General features: G+C 43.5%; 1 protein-coding gene across 1 annotated transcript in view; it reads left to right on the top strand.

The window, feature by feature from the left end:
• Positions 1 to 813: 813 nt before the first annotated feature.
• LOC120959474 (Krueppel-like factor luna) overlaps positions 814 to 18,435 on the top strand; it is a 145,287-nt gene continuing 127,665 nt past the window's right edge. The window contains exon 1 of the mRNA XM_040382892.2: positions 814 to 4,417. Within this exon, the coding sequence (XP_040238826.2) occupies positions 4,406 to 4,417 (12 nt within the window). The 5' untranslated portion in view covers positions 814 to 4,405. The remainder of the gene's footprint in view (positions 4,418 to 18,435) is intronic.

The following is an 18,435-nucleotide window of genomic DNA, read 5'->3' as shown; positions in this document are numbered from 1 at the left end:
TGTATAAATAATATAATTGTACCTAACGACACCAAACAAGTACATAACAAACAAATGCTATGTTGCTTTAAGTAATAAGAACTCCATAGTGGCTACAAACTTATTAATGTTACTATCAGACAAAGAAGTCAAATATATAGCCAGGTCGGCACTATTTGAATGTAAAATGAATAGTGCATGAATTAAGTTATTAAAAATATTAAAGAGAACTAGTTTCATATTTTTATTTTTACTAAATTCGTTTACATAGCTATACACTAGCTAAAGCTGAATAGTGTTACTCTTGACTTCGCCAATGGCAATGTTTTCAATAGTATTTAAAATAAAGGTTTTAACATAATTAATAAATCACAGCTTATTGCAATCGTTTCTACTAAAAAAGAAGTATAATGTGACAACCCTGTTGATTCAAATACTCTTCGCGTCCAGTGATCCCCAACGTGATCTTTAGGGGTCTCTCAAAAATAAGATGGGCATTGTGGAAGCTGTAGGTATATACCATGCTAGCTCACTTGTATCTCCGGATCAAATCTCACTCTCTTAAAGAAGCAAAACTCGTTCTCTCTTCTACTCTTTTTTACTACATTAAAGCTCCTTCTCCACACAGAATAAGCTCGTGGCCCCAAACAGTTTCGTTTCGTTGCTCTGGATGCTGCGGTTACTGTAATCTATATTGCTCTCTTTCATCCATCCATACTCACATCGCAGCGAATCTCTCTTTTACAAAGCGCTCAGCTGACTTTACCCCCATCCGACTGGTGGTAGCGAGCTTTTTCTCACAGTTTTCCATTTGCCCCTCACTGCAATCCTCACCCGAAGCGGCTCGATCAGCAGCACCCACGACAAAGCGTTGGGCGCGTTCGACCGATCGACCGACTGACTGACTTCTGGTCGTTCAACGGCAACCCCGAGACGACGATCGATGCCAAAACCCCCAGTAGTAGCGGGCCTCGTTTTGAAGGTTCGCCGCTCGCTCGCTCGTGCAGCTCACTACTCTGGCGAGAAGCGCGTTGTTGTTGAACGGCCGCATGTCGCCGGCGAGCGTATGGTTGCGGTTTGTGTTTTGTTTTGCGCTTTTCATTTTCAGTATTGAGCTGTCCCGCGCGACGGCAGGACGTGTTTCGCGTGAAGCTTGCTTGCTAGCGGTTCGGTTTCAACTACGCGCCTTTGCATCCGTTTTCCGTCTCACGTTGGTGCTTCCTGATTCGTCCTTTTATTATAATCGTGGTTATTGCATGTGGTCTGTGCAGTGTTTTCGTTGCTGTTTACGTCGCAGTTTCGTGCATGACCTTCCTCACGCGTATGCAAAACACACCTCAAACTATTGAAAGGTTTTGCGTGCAGTGGAATAATTTACGCGCGTAAAAACGATCAGTTACGTGCGCAACCGTAGCCGGGGGCGATTAAATCCGAATCCTTCGGGGTTGTGAAAAAACAAAGATTTCTCGACCCAGCAAGCGAAAAAGTAAGCAACAAACGGAAACCCATCGTGGGTTTTCCGCAAACAGTAAAGTGTCTTGATCATTTCTTGATCGCGATCGCAGTCTTGTGTTCTCTAATCTAAGCGACGCTAAAAATCAACCGTTGTGTTTGTTTCTGATTAAAATTATTTACTGCTGTGATCTGGTAATAATGTAGCATCAATTTAAAGTGATTGTTTTGTGTACTAGTACTTCTAGCACGAGTGTCCTTCGAAGCTGTTAGAAATCTTTGTGAAACACTGTTTCATTAATCTGCTACCGAATTCCATGTGCTGAGACAGCTTTTATGCAAAAAGTACGATCGTCCACAAGTATGCACGGAAGTTGGAAGAAGGATGCTAATTTCCAAAACGTAAATACCTGCAATTACGACAATTAAAGTGTGAGTGCAAACGAGCCGCGTGTAAGACACAACACGATTGCCCCAGTCAGCTTAACCTGCGCCCAACCAAGCCCTTCGACCAACAGGCTTCGACAGCACCAGCAGGCTGGCTTCTGCTTCTGATGCGGCTGCTTGGCAAGATTACTGTTATTATCGCATGAATTAGGATCAATTTATGGTCCATTCCCGCACGGAACGTATTGGCGGCACGAAGAAGGGAGTGTATCGGTGTGGTATGATTCAAGTTTGACCCTTTCCGTGTCGTGCCGTGCTGAAGTGTAGCAGTTAATGCTGAAGTGAGTGGAGAGGATGTGTAGTCACCACAAGGATGCATGTACGGCCGTGTGATTTCTGACGATTTGCGGCAAAGTCAATGTATAATGACTACAGTGTGTCGCAGAGTGCCGGAGATGAGTAGCATACGATGTGAGGCAAAGTAACACAAAAGAGCAAAGTGATTTTTATACTGTCTATGGACATAATGCCTGATTAGTAGTGAAAAGCTACATACCCACATACATTAACGATAAAATACAAATCAACACAACAGCAAGGCACTGAAGCATTCAACGCACTTTGCCTGTTCGCAATGTAAATAAAACACTCACTATCGCTTAAGGCCAGTATTAGTGATTTAAGGAAATCGATAGCGTTTAGTGACGTGTGGAAGTAGCATAGTTATTGTTGTGTGTATGTGCGTATGTGCATTTTCTTGTCTCTGTGCGTGTGTGAGTAACGAAACAAAAATTCCAATTCTAAAACTCGTGTGTGCGAAAGCTATTTATCCCCCAAACCCTCTCTCACATCACTTTGACGTTCTTCAACGTACGATCTCCAGCCGAGGCAAGATTTCCGTTATCGAAACCCTCAAGCCACGTAGCCCTTCAGTTCCGGTAGTTGCTGTTGAAAACAGTTGAAGGAAAAAAATAAGCCGTCCTACTGTCGGGGGCCCCCGAAGTGCACCTTCGTGTTTGGAGCGTAGAAGACAGCAGCGTGTGGTGAAAAATATAGAAAAAAATAACGCCGATCTAAACGCAACGCGAAGGCAACAACTCTAACGCGCCTTCGCTTCGACCGGAGCGCGCTAACCTGTTTGAAAGGTACTGCACAAATCGCACCGAACCAGTTGTGTCCGCTGCAAACAACAAAACCTGCCGCCGCTGGTGCAAAAGACTGCGGCTACTGCTACGACTGGGAGGTTCAAGAATAATAATACAAACCCTCCCCGCCTCCCGTCACTTGTAAGGGCCCATGCGCAGACAGTGGCAGGTAGTGGGCAGGCGTACTAGAGAGCAGCCAGCTTCACGTACGCAGTACCGGTTTGCCAGCTAGCTCGGCACCTGGCCGGGTGTGAACGGAGGGGGGATCGTGAAAAACCTATGGTCTGCACCGAAACGGCGGGGACCTCGAAGATTGCGCGAACGTTTGTTGGTGGCACTGTGGTCCGACGTTCTAGCCAGGTTGCCGCCGACCAGTCGTCCCCGTCCATTACTACTACTCTCGCGGTACAGTGGTCCTACCTTCCGAGCACGGTGGAGGCCTGATTGTGTCCAGCTCGCGAACACGTATGCTAAAAACACTCCATGCTCCAAACGGGTACAAATTAAGGTGTGCATTTACTCGTACACGTACTCCGTACACGACCATCTTGGCCAGTTTCTCTGCGTTCTAGAAACGCTTCACTTCCTCGGTTTTTGGTGCGCACCTCCACAGCCTCTCGAGCACCAGCAGGCGACCAATTAAAAGGGCATTAATGAAAACAACCGTCTGGTTGAGGGGACACCGTGCGCGCCGTGTCGATTGGGTTACCAGCTTTCGCGGACTGTCCGTCGCGCAAGAGTCCTACACGCTGGCGGGGGTCCTAGAGTGCTGACGGAAGTACCGCGGAATACATCGATCGATGCATTGGGCTTCTCAAGGCATTGAGCTTTCGTAAAGCTCTGAGTGATTGTCAGAAAGTGTGAGTGTGTTTGTGTGTGTTTGTGTGGTTGTATGTGACCCAATATTGAATCCAACTGACCCCAGCTGCGTTCCCGTTGACCCGCGCTCTAGTGGCATGATACCGAAGTGTGCTGCAGTCGATTGCGGTGAAACGAATGGGTCCGTGTGAGCGTGTGATCGTGTAGAAAATTATTGTCCAAGAATCCTGAAAGTGTCTGTTTGAAAAAAAAAGAGAGGGAGTGAGAAAAAAGGTCTAGATAGATGGGAAGTGTGCACTTGCGTGTATGTAGCTGTCCATTAATGCTAATCTCGTAGCGGTGATTGTCAGTTGGTTCGCCTACCGTTACTGCTGCGACTGCTCGTGAGCATCAGAAGCAAGCACACCCTAGACCTCTGCATTCGTCGTTGCATACACTCTCCCGGATGTTTCGATGCAGTAGTGCTGGTGTAACCGATCGACATCGGTGATTTGCCCTTCTTCTTCATCATCATCGTCATCGTTCACCTAAACGCTGGAGTTACAGTACGCGATTGCTGTTGTGGTCATCGTCACTGTCATCGCACAAGGATTATCATTTTGATACGGCGTACTGGAATTTTAATGGTTTACATGGTAAGTGCTGATAATTCATTGTACAGATCAAAGTTTTCAAAGTACAGATTTTATACAGATCAAAGTTTGGTTCAAAGGATAGCATAACAACACAAAGGTGTCCGCCTGCGTAGTGCACAGCAAACGGATCTTACCGCCTATGGTTCGTTCTGTTACGGTCAAGGTTTCCCGGGTCTCCACGTGCCCTCTCGTCCTGTCTCGCACGGGCACTAGCGCACCGGTGAAAGGACACTGGAGCAGCTGTGCCAAAGCTTCTCGGTCTCCCTGAGGGCTGAGGACACTCATGATCATGATCGGGGGGTGAATAAAATCAGTGCCATGAGCATGGCCGACGGTAAAACCTTCCACCTGCTCTCGTGTGCGGTCGTGGCAGTACGATTACGGAACGCCGGAGTTCCTGCCCGACCGGCCGCTTCCGTGCCTACTACCGCCTCCCACGTCGCGGCGCCTGGTTTCCAACCGAAGGACAAACGATCAAACGGGCGTACATATGTGACAATAAAATACGGCTGTCATTATTAGGTAGCGTTTATCGATGAAATAAAACGGCACAACCAATCCGTAATTGACAATTGCCACTCTCATTAGCCGATCGGGCCTTTGTCGTCCGGAGGGCACCCCCTGAAGAGTGTGCGCTCAAGATTGTGGGCATCGCACAGTTGGCTGATCAGAAGCGCTGTCAGATCAGGGCCAGCCTTGAAAGGTGGTCCTAGTTTCTTGAGCGATACACAAATGTACGCACACATACGGAGACTTTGATCTTGAAATATGCATATCAATAATTGCGCTGAAGTGTACTTGTGCCACACGACTATTATGATTGGTTTGATAAACAGCGTGTATTGTGCTTAAAGTACTGCACCTTACCCAAGCCGTATGTGAGCATAGGACACATAGCATAGGATTGTTCTAACTTTTAAAGCATTGAAAGAAGCTCGCAATTGGATTACTTTTGCAGGTTAGACCCTCATGAGACATCAAAGGCCATATTCTCAAGAGTGGTCTAATTGACATTCGTAATCAGCCAGTCATTCATGAATTGCCTGCATTCGTGAAAAAATGTCTAAGTGCACAATTTTTTCCACAAATTTTCAGCATTTTTTGGAGCGTATCCCAAACATGCTAGATCATTTTTGATCGGCATATAACATCGCTTGATCAATGATAGCCGATTTCCTGAACACATTTCATACTATTGCTCGCCGTAAAGTTCCCTTCCTCAACCGATTCAACGTCTGCAAAAATATTTCAGTTCATTCCTTCTCTCAATATATACTAATTGTTGCCACCCCAAACCACTAAGGCGGCAACTTAATCCACTGTTTACCCGCTACAACACCAGCGCTAATGTGCGCCACTGCTTAACCCCTTAGCAGTCTCCCGTTTCGTCTCGCTGTCGCCCTCTCCCCGAAAAAAAAGCGAAAGGTGTGCCCGGTTTGCTTAAAAGGCGGCAGAATCGAGGCGAAACAAAATCACCGCCCGACCCAACCCAGCCCAATCTTAGGCGGAACCGTTTCGTCGGTATCGGGGTTCTCCCGAAAACTGGAAGCACCCACCGACACGGGTAAACACATCAACAAGCAAAAACTCACCTACATTGGCGGGACCAATCCCCTGGCTCGTGATGCTGGCGCTGAGCGCTGTTTTGCGGAGGATCGTCACCGCCATCAACGTCGGCGTAACGCGAACGACACGTTTTCGCATTAATTACATTAGAAGATGAATGTCGTGATTAGATTTTCGTTTATGTTTCTTTTGCACTCACAATGCGAATGTGTGTGTGTGAGTTTTTTTCCCAAAGCTAGAAAATTTGGTACACCGTTGGTGGGTGCTGCTGTTTGAACGAAGCGAAATCCAAGCTTTCTCGTGAGCTCGTGACGCCATTGAATCCACACCTTTTTGGGGAGTTGTTGGGTGCTGCAGATTGAATTGCAGGATCCTGATCAAATAGGAAGCACAAAAATCGGTTCACAAATGAATGCCGCTTAGCAGAACTGAAAAAACGGGGAAATAAAAAAAACAAATCCTAATAGAAATAGCGTAACTGCACCAGAAATCTGGTCGGGGTAGCCGATTTAGCAAGCTTTTTATTCAGGCGTATCCGTAAGACGATTGCATACGAGTGAGGGAATGCAAACGTGTGCGATCGTTTAGGCGTGCTTTTTTCATTCGTTTTAACTTATCTTCCGGCCCTCCCATCACTGCCGCACGGTGCAGTTGCTTATAAGCAGCATTCGGGGTTAAACGGTTCATGACAGGGGGCCAAGTCCGAACGCGGGAAGCCTGTCAGCCTACAGGAAGATGAATTAGTTTCAAAGCGCCATTCGGGTGGAAGCTCTGATTTTTTCATATGTTTTTTTTTTTATTATTATTTTGCAAACCTTTATGTAGTTTTACAAGTTGCCCAGCCAGCCAGCAGTACAAATTTACGAAATGCGAGATATATAGTTTACAAAGAAATTTAAAATTATTTTAAGACACATTTTCATTCAATATTACTGCATAGTGCTCATTACTGCAGAGTGCTGTCCCTAATATTTGTCAGAGCAGTATTGAGAAAGCAAAAAACACTTCTTCATCATCAAGGGCACAGAACACTGAAGCTACCATTATTCGGCTCCATCATCATGAGCAGTGCGTATGGAAGTCGATTTTTTTTATCATAAATTCCCCTAAAAACTCATTACCAGCTCGTGCCGGTGCCTATGGAAGAGGTGGCGCAGTCGTCTCCTCCCACTATGCCCGACCTTGTCATTCTTCATCTTTTCCCTTTTCCGAAAATTTGTTGCCCTCCTAAGTGACCATTAAAAATGACCTTTGCGGTAGCCAGCCTGCCATCAAGCGAAGCTGTGTCGGTGGAAGGTTTGGCTGAGGGCTGCATCGGACGCACGATAATGGGCGGATTGAAGAACCTAGATGGAGCATTTGGAGGAAAAAATCTGAATCTATCAAGTATAAAACGTACAGGAACGTTTCAGGTGCCGGTGCAAAGCCTTGCAGATTATAGACGAAAAGAAGGAAAGGATGGCGTTTCTCTTATGAACATGAATTAATAGATGAAAACTTAAGCTGTGACGAATTGTCATCTTGATTGAACTTCTGAAAAAAATACTACAGCAAAACAACCTTTTAAATTCAAAAATTTTCATTCCACATGAATTTAAAAGATGAAAATATACATTGAAATTGATTTTGTTTAATATTATTTATTACCATTCTTAAAATCAATGAAATAAACCTCAAAACTGGAATTCTTTTGTTTTTATTTTTTTAATGTTGTCTTGACCATTTAACCAGAGAAAAAAGTAACATTAGCTTTCTATACAATTTCTATTACTTTACACACAACCGATAGGCATTACCAACTGTTTTCCATAAATCTTGCATTGCTGCAACAGCACCATTGCAAACAGAAGCTCAAGAGATACAACCCCATGAAAGCTGGCAACTTGGGAGAAGAATTCATCCTCCTCTATTTTGCCACCTATCCTCCTTCTTATGTTGGTTCTTTTTTGCAATAAAATTTTCCTTTAGCTTCACGCTCGGGTTGCACTTTTCCGTCCGTTTAACTCGTCATCCATCAGATTTAGTTATTCACAAAATATGTATTTTGCCTCGGCATCGGTATCGAAGGCACGACGACATGAATATTCATAACCGTTGACTTTATCGCCCCACGAGTTTCTTCCTTTAGTGAACCAGCCGTGTCGGCAGTAGTAACAGCAGCAACCGTTTACAATTTTGCCCCAATCTATCTGGTGCTAGTGTCGTCCGCTTTGGTGGATTTTGTCATTTAACAGGATGCTTCGGTTTGTGTTTTTTTCTCTTTTATGAGTAAAGTTTGCAGTTTTGTGAAGATCCATAGATTTTATTGCTTGTGCTTGCTTTCCCGATCGTCAGAGGTTGGACATTTTTTGTTGCTCCTATATGTGATTGTTTCTTCTGCTTTCAGAAAACATTTATCAAGTCGATCGTGTTCGTGTTGGTTTTCTTGTGTGATGCGACACCAACCTGCTCTGATGGGATTTATGGGGTATTAGGATGGGACTAATTGTGGCAAAATATTTGGCAGAAATAATAGGAGATTTACGTCGCTGTTGATGTAAATAATGTGACTGTTAACAACCGGCTATAAATTGATAGTGTTCACTTGTTGAAATCCGTTGTTCAACCAAATTTGTGGAAGATATATTTGGTGCTACTTTTACTCGTAGTAATTCACAATAGAATGTAAGCAATTTACTGCTTTTTGTGTTTAGTATGTGTATTATAAACGTAAGAGTGTTTATCACAAGCGTATGAAAAAGTGTATAAGCGTATAAAACATTAATGTGGTGTCTTACTTAAAAAATTAGGTGAATGACATATTGAAATCCAAAGACAAATTATTGTATATGAATAATTAACATATTAAAGTGTGTGATTTTTTTTCTTGAGTTACATGCACAAAAATTCTAATTGATTTATTATTCTAATTTTATTGTTATTTATTCTAATAGATTCGTACAACTAGTAAGCAATCATATTTAGATTTATTTACAAAGTTGAATTATTGCAAAAGGCGTAATATATTTATATATATATAAATATATATATATATATATATATATATATATATATATATATATATATGTATATATATATATATATATATATATATATATATATATATATATATATATATATATATATATATATATATATATATATATATATATATATTACCAGAAAGCGATGAATACACAAAATATAATATTTTGCATCATACTACACTAGTTAATGATTCTTCGTTGCAGTCGTCCTTCAGTTTTGAAGCCATCAGATTGAATATTGTCATAAAATTTATAATCAACCATTTATCGCTGGCAGGATGCTACTTCTTTGAAGACCCACGATGCAATTTAATACCGTCAAACGGAACGAAAAAGAAGCCCTAGGTAAAGCTAAGAAGCTGCGGGGAGATATTGATCGATATCGTAAAAAACAACAACGCATCTTTAGCCTGCTCCCGTGTTGGCGAGAGGTCATCGTAAAATACTGTGTTGCTCGTAACTGCCTGGCAGGACTGTACCGAGTGTGCAAAAGGCGTTATTGCTTTGTATGCGACAAAACGGTGCGTGTGACATTTTCTTGATGGCGCCAAAATACGGCCCACCTCTGGAAGTGTGTCATCTTCACAGTCACCAAAAAACTCATTACCCACATGTAGCTTCAAGACGGTAAGCTGAGGGCTGTGTACTTTGCCGTTTACACCCATCCGTTCGCGCAAAGAAGCGACCACTCGATCGATTCATCGCAAGAAAGATCTACCATCTCGGAAGAAAAATGGAACGAAACGTGATTGCGAATAGTCTCCCATCATAAGGGTAACTTTTTCCCAAGGAATGGAAGATGGTGTAGAAGGGAACGGGGAGAGCTGGTACACACAAGAAGCAAACGAAACGAAACGGAAAGCTTAACTCGTTTTTAATAAGCTAAAGATTTATGTAACCTAATGTAATTTTTGGATCGCTTCTCGATGTGTCCGTGGGTATGGGTCGCAGCTGAGAATGGGTCGTGCTGCCGCGCTTCAGAGACGCGCCAGCTATATTGATTGATTAACGACACACGGTGCATGACGGTTGCAGGGACCTGGGCGGGCTGGGGCATTGGAAGAAGAAAGGCCACAGAAAACGACACGAAAGATCGCGGGGCGTGGGATCGCACAAGTTCGCGCCACAGATCGCTGATGGTGCTGACGAGGGTTCACGACACGATCCTAACAGACAGCGCGACCTTATGCTTTGGTGAAGGCGTGTTTTGTGTGCCGTGCAACGTTTGGGAACGGCTGGGCTGGGCTGGGATTGAGTGTTTTGGGCGCTGGCGCTCATCGCCGGCATCATCACGAAGATGATCTTCTTCCCATCCCGACTGACACGATTTTGGGGTCTCGCCTGAAACCGTCGACGAACAAACATACTCACTAACATACACCCGCCGTTTGAAAGCAGATTTGCCGAAAAGACGAACCCAAACGCAAACGATTGGGAAAAGGGTGGGAACCATCAGATCCGATCGTTGCTGGAACGTGTTGTGCGCTGGTTCAAATCCTCACCGACTGCAGTGACTCACACCACCCTCGCTACGGCGCTTGTACTAAAGGGGAGATTTGTATCTTAACGAATCAACAAAACGTCACCTTTAGCCACGGTACGAAAAAGCCAAGGATTCCTGCCGTAAGGATTTCCACCACATCCTGCCCAAGTGACATTTGATAGCTGCGATGGATCTGTTCACGTTCGATGAGATACGAAGTTGGGGTCTGTCGACTGTTGCCAGTGTTTCGAGCACGTACAAAATGGCTTAATTAACCTTCCATAACATCGATCTGATCAGGCGGAGCTTAGAAATTTGATACATTTGTTTCTTGTTATTTGGTTATCTCTACGTAAATCTTTTCTTTCTACTTCATCCAGAATGGGTTCGATTGTAATGTTATGAAACAATCCTAATAGTTACTAGTTTGTAAAGCAGATTATTTATTTTTAATAATTTAAGAAAAGATATTTTGATCACTTAGTATCACTTAAAATATTTAGAGAATCATAAATGCATTCATTACTTTTTTTTAACAAAATCTGTTAAACTATGTTATAAACTCTGTTCATTTTGTAATCACAATATTATGTGAATGTCTATTTCAAAGCATAGCAACAGTATCAACCTAGTAAATTTAATGTTAGTTTACTGAATGGATCATGTGACCTTGAGCACTAAGTTTTTATGCGCCACATACGAAATTACAGCAATTAGACGGAATCGTTTATATTCACCCTGCATAATGAGCTCACAAAAAAGTGATCGTTAATGGTACACGTTGCTGTGTGGAGAAAAAAATGTTGCTTTAGAAGCAACATGTAGGAGTTGGCTACAAAAACGTTTTAGTTCTTTTTTTTTAGCGATGTCGAGAATCTGGTTGAAGTTTGCGATTTGATTTTACACAGCGTCTGCGATAAGGAACTTTAAGCATAGGTGGTGTTAATGAAGCAATAATAAAGCTTTAAAAGCTGTAAGATTAAAATGCGGTTAAATGGTGTAAGGTGTGATAAGTTACCGGAACTGCTTGTTACTAACTTATTCAATTAATACTTTAATTGTAAGTAACTGAAAGGAGGAATTGCAATCATCGTTGTTGAAATAAATAAAAAACTTTGTTTCTACTGCTAAGTTGTCTGTGTTGACCAATTGATTCAATAATATAACAAATGACTGTTTTAAGCCAACATCGAACGAGGTAGCGATTCGTTGGAATAAAAACATAATATTAACAAAACTAATAGCATTCAATCATCAGCCAAGCGCGACGGCAGTGTTGATAGCTACAGCAGAACCGCTCAGAAGAACCGCGCCCAAGTGTGAAAGTAAAAGTCCTACGATCTTCTTAAGGCGCCTACCGGAGGTGTTGCGTTTCCAGCCAGCAGAACACACCTTATTCATTTTTTGTACTCTCCATAAACCCTACATATGTTTGAGGATATTCACTCGACAGCTCAAGCTACGATCGACACGTTGGGTCCTACGCGTGGACGGTCTGAATAATTCATTAGAGTAAGTCATTAAATTTAAATCCTCTGCTCAGAACGACCGGGCGGAAGGCGAACTAAAAAGGGAGATCAGACAGAAAGCAAAAAATACAGATCAAACTGTAATGCAAGTAAAAAGCCATTACGACACTTTAAGAGCGGCACAACGAACATTCAAGGGACCGTGGATCTTAAATGTGTCATAGAAGCAGCAAGGGGTTAGCTATATGGGACGATTTAATTTGCTCCGCATCTTAAGCACTGCTAAAGGTCCATGGTCACATATAGCAGAAACACTTTGGAGCACTTTTTTCGGAAGGCTCCCCAGAACGGGCGGCGTGGTCACACCTGCCAGCCGCCGTCCGGTGCACTTGATGACGATCTGAGGTTTTTTTGCTTCTGCCTCTCAGCACCTTTCCGTTTGATCGCTTCACGAGCACAAGGCGCAATGGTAATAATTTTATTATTTAACGACAGGCGGAAAATGCGACGAACTTTTACGCACGATAAGTGTGGGGTGTGTGTCACACCGGCCACACATACTTCACACGGGCGGGCTATTCGCTTAACCGCACACGCACCGTGTTGGTGAGGATGAAAAAAAACAAACACACACAGAGGTGACAGCAGAAAAAGAACCGAAGAAGAGAGGAAGGCGATAAAGATGAAAAAAAGTCGAATGGCATCTCAAAATGACTTCGCTAACACTTTTATGACAGCTGATGACAGGTATTATGACAGGTTCATCATAAAGATATCAATAATAATTATACGAAGCCGTTAAACCGTCACACGATGGGTGCGATAGATGAGAAAGAGACTGGAATACAACGAGCTGAAGGCAAGAATGAAGCTGATAGTGTGTGATTAAAGCACTCATTTGCTCACCCGACTTTTCGAGGACAGCAAGAGCGAAAGAGAGTGCCAGCCCCACCTTGGAAATCAATAATCCGCTGGAGGGCGTTGTTTCTAAGATTGGTCAAAGCATACCAAGAAAGGTCGCCAGAGGTTTGTCGTGTTAGCCTTATGTGATTCGCATTCCAATTATCCAGCAATACACACTTCTGAGTTCCAATGAGCAGCTGCGCAGGGCATTCCCATTCCCAGAAAGTTATAACTTTCTGCTAACTGTTGCGCTCCTATTGCTAGCTGGTCCGTGCGCTACAAGAGGACCGATCTCATGCGAGCCTAACTTTCATCTCTGATAACGGGGCACATTTGAGTAGGACTATTTTGCCACCTTTTAAACGTGGTACCCTCGCTAGACAACCAATCACTTCTCCACCGCTGGGAGTCTCACGGCACGGTATCAAAGTGCGAGCACGCCACCTGCGGTGCGCCATATTAACAACCGATTAAGTTATAGCCAATTTAGAGCGATATCGCCGGCAAACTGGTGGGTACGAGTGCACCCGATCGGCCCCGAATCGCTTGCTAACGTCAGGCACGCTTTGTCGGTAGCGAAGGTGCCTGCATCGCCAATGCTGGTCAGTATCCCAAAAACGGACAAAAACGGAGACAGTTGGATGATAAGTGATCGGAGTGGAGGTGCTAGCAGCAATTTGCCGTCGATTCTGAACGATCCTTACCTAATTCCACGTCCTCCCCGAATGTTCAAAACGAGTTGAGCGCCTGAAAACGCTCCACACTGCTTACACTCCTTGTACAGTCGAGTGGTCGATCAAACCAGTCGGACAATCGGGCACAATCTTTGTAAAAAAGCAATCGTCATATTGGCCGTCAGACTTGTACTATACTACCTGAGCACTTGAATCAAGCAGTCTAAACGTAATCCACTACCCAAGAATGCTCACTCGTGACATAAAGTGGTAACGCCTTTTTGAAGGAGGGCTCGCGATCGATTGCAATCGCGACCGGGAAAGTGTAGGAATTAAAGGCACACTTCTGATTAATGTAATTTGATTTTATTTAATTAATAATAGTTTCATCGAGCTATCATCTATCTATCGGGCTTTCTATTGCACCCTTTAGTTTGCTTCTGCCGCTTGCCGTCTGACACCAGCAGCAGTCGCTCCAAAAGCTCCATAGACCAGATCCGTTATCTTTGGTGATTGTTGGCGAGAGTCTTTCGTAAGGCCTCCGCTTCAATGAGGGATACTGTTTGCCTTTGCTGTTCGCGTTCTGCTCTGGAGGCTGAGTGATGGCTGAAGGGATTGGAGAAAAACAACCACAACTAGCCGTAGCGTTAGTGTGTGTGGATACTTGCAAGAAGTACGCGTCCATCTGATCGCAAAGGCGATATCTGTGTGGTCAGGTTCAGCTTTTCCCTTTGCCATAATGCAAAGGAAGGGCTGCACGTGTATCTGTGTCTGGTGTTGTGTGTGTATTTTCCTCTTTTCTTTCGCCCGCATTATGATGCTCGTTCGGTTTGGACTGGCTTTGTGGCGTTATTAAATCCCATAAGTGATTGATTTGGCTTTTATGGTTTCGCCGCCCGCCACGGTTACCTACGCCGACTGCAGCCAGGCGCGATCGCACGAGCCCGAGTTGCGCACACGTTGCTGCAGACGATGATGATGTTGATAATGATGATGATGATGATTGTGATGATGGTGGCAAAAGCATGTTTCTTTCGCCGAATTGGCTAAACTGGCTAGAAGGACCACATGTGCTCGACATTTCTTGTGCCGGGCCGACATGCGCTTTGGGCGTACCAGGATGATTTGTATTTGAGGGAATTGTGCGGTTTCACTGTGTGGCGGCTTTTAAGTGGCACTTTGGCTTTGTGTGCAATTTTATACGCCTTCAGTTGGGAGACTGGGTGGTTTGGATCGCCGGCTCGTGGATGATGCAATGGGCAGTAATTAATAATAAATTTGATTTTAAAATTCCAACGGTTAATTAGATAAGACACTTGTCCCATAAGGTACGTAAGATGATGTGTGTATTAGGGAATAACCATTTTGGTCGATTGTCTACGTCCCTGTTTGGACATTTGGTCCGGAATAGATAGCCAGCAATAGATCAATGTCTCAACAGAAAACTCAGGCCGGAATCAAGCATTGACTGGAGTCAGCCTTAAAATTCTAATGTAGGTATATTTAGAGCCAAGAAGAGCTTATAAAAATGATGTTTTACTATTAAAGATTGGAATTAATAAAAAATCATTCCAATCATTCATATTTCAAGAAAGAGATACAAATAGTTTATTTATTTGATTTTAACTAATTTTCTTAACATTCTACTCCTTACTTTCACGTGTTATTCTCTTTTATTTAGAATAGGACGAATTGTTTTGCATTATACTTCACAAATAATGAAATGACTGTAGCTATGTAGCGATGCTCTCAATACCCAGTAACTGTAGGCTGCATTTTCTCACCTTTCCAAACTGCACCAACCATTACCGGCTGCCCTTTGACGTACAGCATAATGTGACCGTACCAAAAGTGCGCACCGCACGGTACCGCAGGAAAGCACGAACGTTTTAAAACGAAAGTGAGAGGAAAACTAGAGCAAACCTTTTATATTTCAGCTTGGTCAACACGCCAAGCGGTACCGGGTGTAACGTTTCATGTTTTTTTTCTCATATCTCCTGCGAGTGTGTATGTATGTGTCTTTTTTATTATTGCTTTCGCCTTCCAATCTGACTTTTGTCCAAAACCCTTCAAGCACGTGCTGTGTGAGTCATTAGCGAACGGGACCCGTACCCAGGCTTCCTACAGGCAGGCGCAGCTTGTTTCCTCGGGCGATGCCGGGAAGCACGGTAGCATCGAGCAAATTCTTTAAGCACGAATCCGGCGCAGCCACACCGCGGAGAGCTTAAGAAAACATTAAGACGCTAAGCCTCGGTCGTTCGGGTGTGGTGCGAGCAGCGGGGCCACGAAGAAAAGTCGCACACAAACCACAAGCTGGAAGCTGCTTGCTTCCCTTGCAGCGCCCATCCGCATCCTCGGGGAGCGCCAAAATGTGGATCTTTTCCAGATCCTTTTCGCTGCACAAACGGGTCGCGCATTCTGCTGTCCGGATGCCGCTGAATTTACCTTTCTTTCGATCTCCGTCGTTTTCTGCCACCACTCTGGAGACTGGTCTTTTGAATACGGTCACACCACCGGTCCAATTGTTCATAAATGCAACTCATGAATTATTATGCTGCCGGCGGGTCGAGCCACTGCCTCCCCGGCTCGGGTGCTTGGTTGGGCACGGGAATTAAATCTTAACATCATGATTTTGCTCCACGTTTACTTGGGTCCCGTTTCGAGCGACGCGTGATACACATATTTTGCAAATGACCAGTAAAACAGCGACAAACGGCAAATAATAAAAGGAAAATGAATACAAAAACCGTGGATAAAGTGACGGAAAGTGATACACTTTTTTTTTTCAAAAGCCATGGAAAGTTTTAGCTCTGTTGAGAGCTTAAGGAGTGTGTGCCTTTGCATTATTATGTATAAGTTGACATTATATTTTATTGATATGTTTTATCCGGCGAATTATGTTTTGTTTTTTTAACCCTTTTTGTGTGCTTGTTCTGTTATACTTTACTTCGCTGTACTACCATTAGTTAACTGTAAACTTATATTTCGGTTTGGTTATTAATGGTTTAAAGTAGTTCATTGCAGTATGAGCTGATTTATTTGTTTAATTGTTTATAACAATATCAACCCTATTGCTTTTGTGTTTATAAAATCTTTTGCTGGCATAAGAATTAATCAGTATTTCATATTGTAGTTTTGTGCTCATTGTTAACAAGAAAAGTAAATACACAATTTATCATCGACCTGTATGGATAGTAGTTTTATTGACACTTCCTCTCAATTTATGTTTGTCATTGTGTATCGCTAAACACAACCGATCTATATTTAGTAATATCATTTATACTTGAATTGTCTCTTTCTTTGTGCTTTCACATTCATTTTTTGTTAACCCCTACGATCTGTTTCGTAACTTTGAGGACATATTGCAGTATTTGGGAAGTCTTGAAATCGACACACCGTAAAAAAATAGGTCGACTCATCCCTTTCCAATGTAGTTTGGCTTAACGCTGTGTCTTAACGGTGAACAGGCTGCTGGTCGTGTAAAAGGGCTTTTCGATGATAAGCAAAGGTATTCCTATCTCTGATGAATGTTTATGTAGGCCGGTTTTATCCAAACAAGTCAAAACATGTTGTTTGATTGCTTTTAAATGATAACTTTGACGTAAGGAGCTGAAATTGCTTTGTTTTAATTGAAATAAAAACATAATAATTCAAAAGCAATTTAAGAACTGTTACTTTCTTCAAAATTGTGTACTAAAAAGAAAATGTATCTTTAAAAAACTTGTACCAATTCAAAGTAGAAATTTGCTTACGGTGGACTAAGATGGAAAATAGTTCACCTAGCCTAACCTCATGTTAGGCCTCATGTTGTCTTCTCACCAGTGCCGATTAGTTTTCAATTAGTTTGCATAATCTTTTGGGCATTATCGCGCATGCTGTTCGACAGTTGGTTTGTGTAGTGCGGGCGCCATACATGACCTTATTTTTTACAATTGGTGGCGCCCCATTCATCAGCCTGTGGTGGACCGCGGTGGACCTAGCTGTCAAATGACGCCTCCGCCCGGGTGCATTACTCTAGCGACGACGCAACCTCCCGCGAGTGTGTCAATATGTGCGGAAAAGCACAATTAGAATCGAACATAAATAAATGATTTATGCTTGGAGCCTACCAACCAGTGCCGAAGGAGAATATTCTACCCCGAGTGCGCGCCTTTCAGATGAGAAATCAAGGATGGAAATATAAATAAATATGAGGGGCAAAAAAGTGCTGCGACTGCACTATTTCACACCTCACAGTAAATGAGAATGTGCTGAAATGAATGATTCAATGTGCTAAACTTCGTTCTAGAGCTTAGAGCCATAGAGTCGGTCGCGCCTCGCAACTCCCACCACATAGGTCCTCCCAGAGTCGAACCGAACACGAACTAAAAAGCGATCTACAGCCTCTTTCCATCGATCAAATATTGTCTCGACGGCCGCTCCTGCAACCGAGAGAGCGCGCGCGCGCACGCCCGCTTTTGGTCAGTCGAAGACGCGAAAGGTTAATCGCGTATTGCACGCGATCTTATCGTTGACGTCGTCGTCGTTCTTGTTGGTGCTGCCGGCGGGTAGCCACCGAAAGCGCACGCTGCGTACTGTCAACCTGAACACTTTCGATGACGGTTCTGATCTAGTTCTGTCGCCCGTAGCCGGCCAGTTTTGTGGAACACCCGTGCCCCCGTATTCCCTGACTGGCCGGGTCCAGCCGACTGACCGGTTTCGCAAGGCCGGTCCTTCTTGTTTCACACCCATCACCCTTGCCCACTCCTGACCGGTGTCGTTATGCAGATTGGCTAGAATTTAGATATTAAGCTCATAATAACAAATCCATAAAATTTAATGAGGTGTAGTTTCGCAGTGTTTATCTGATAGAACATACACGTACAATCACTTCCTGATGCATTCATAAAGCTGTGGC

This window comes from Anopheles coluzzii, chromosome 3, assembly GCF_943734685.1.
Source record: "Anopheles coluzzii chromosome 3, AcolN3, whole genome shotgun sequence".
In the NCBI taxonomy this organism is placed as follows: domain Eukaryota; kingdom Metazoa; phylum Arthropoda; class Insecta; order Diptera; family Culicidae; genus Anopheles; species Anopheles coluzzii.
The sequence above is the reverse complement of the archived record's forward strand: the minus strand, read 5'-3'. Positions and strand labels throughout refer to the sequence as shown.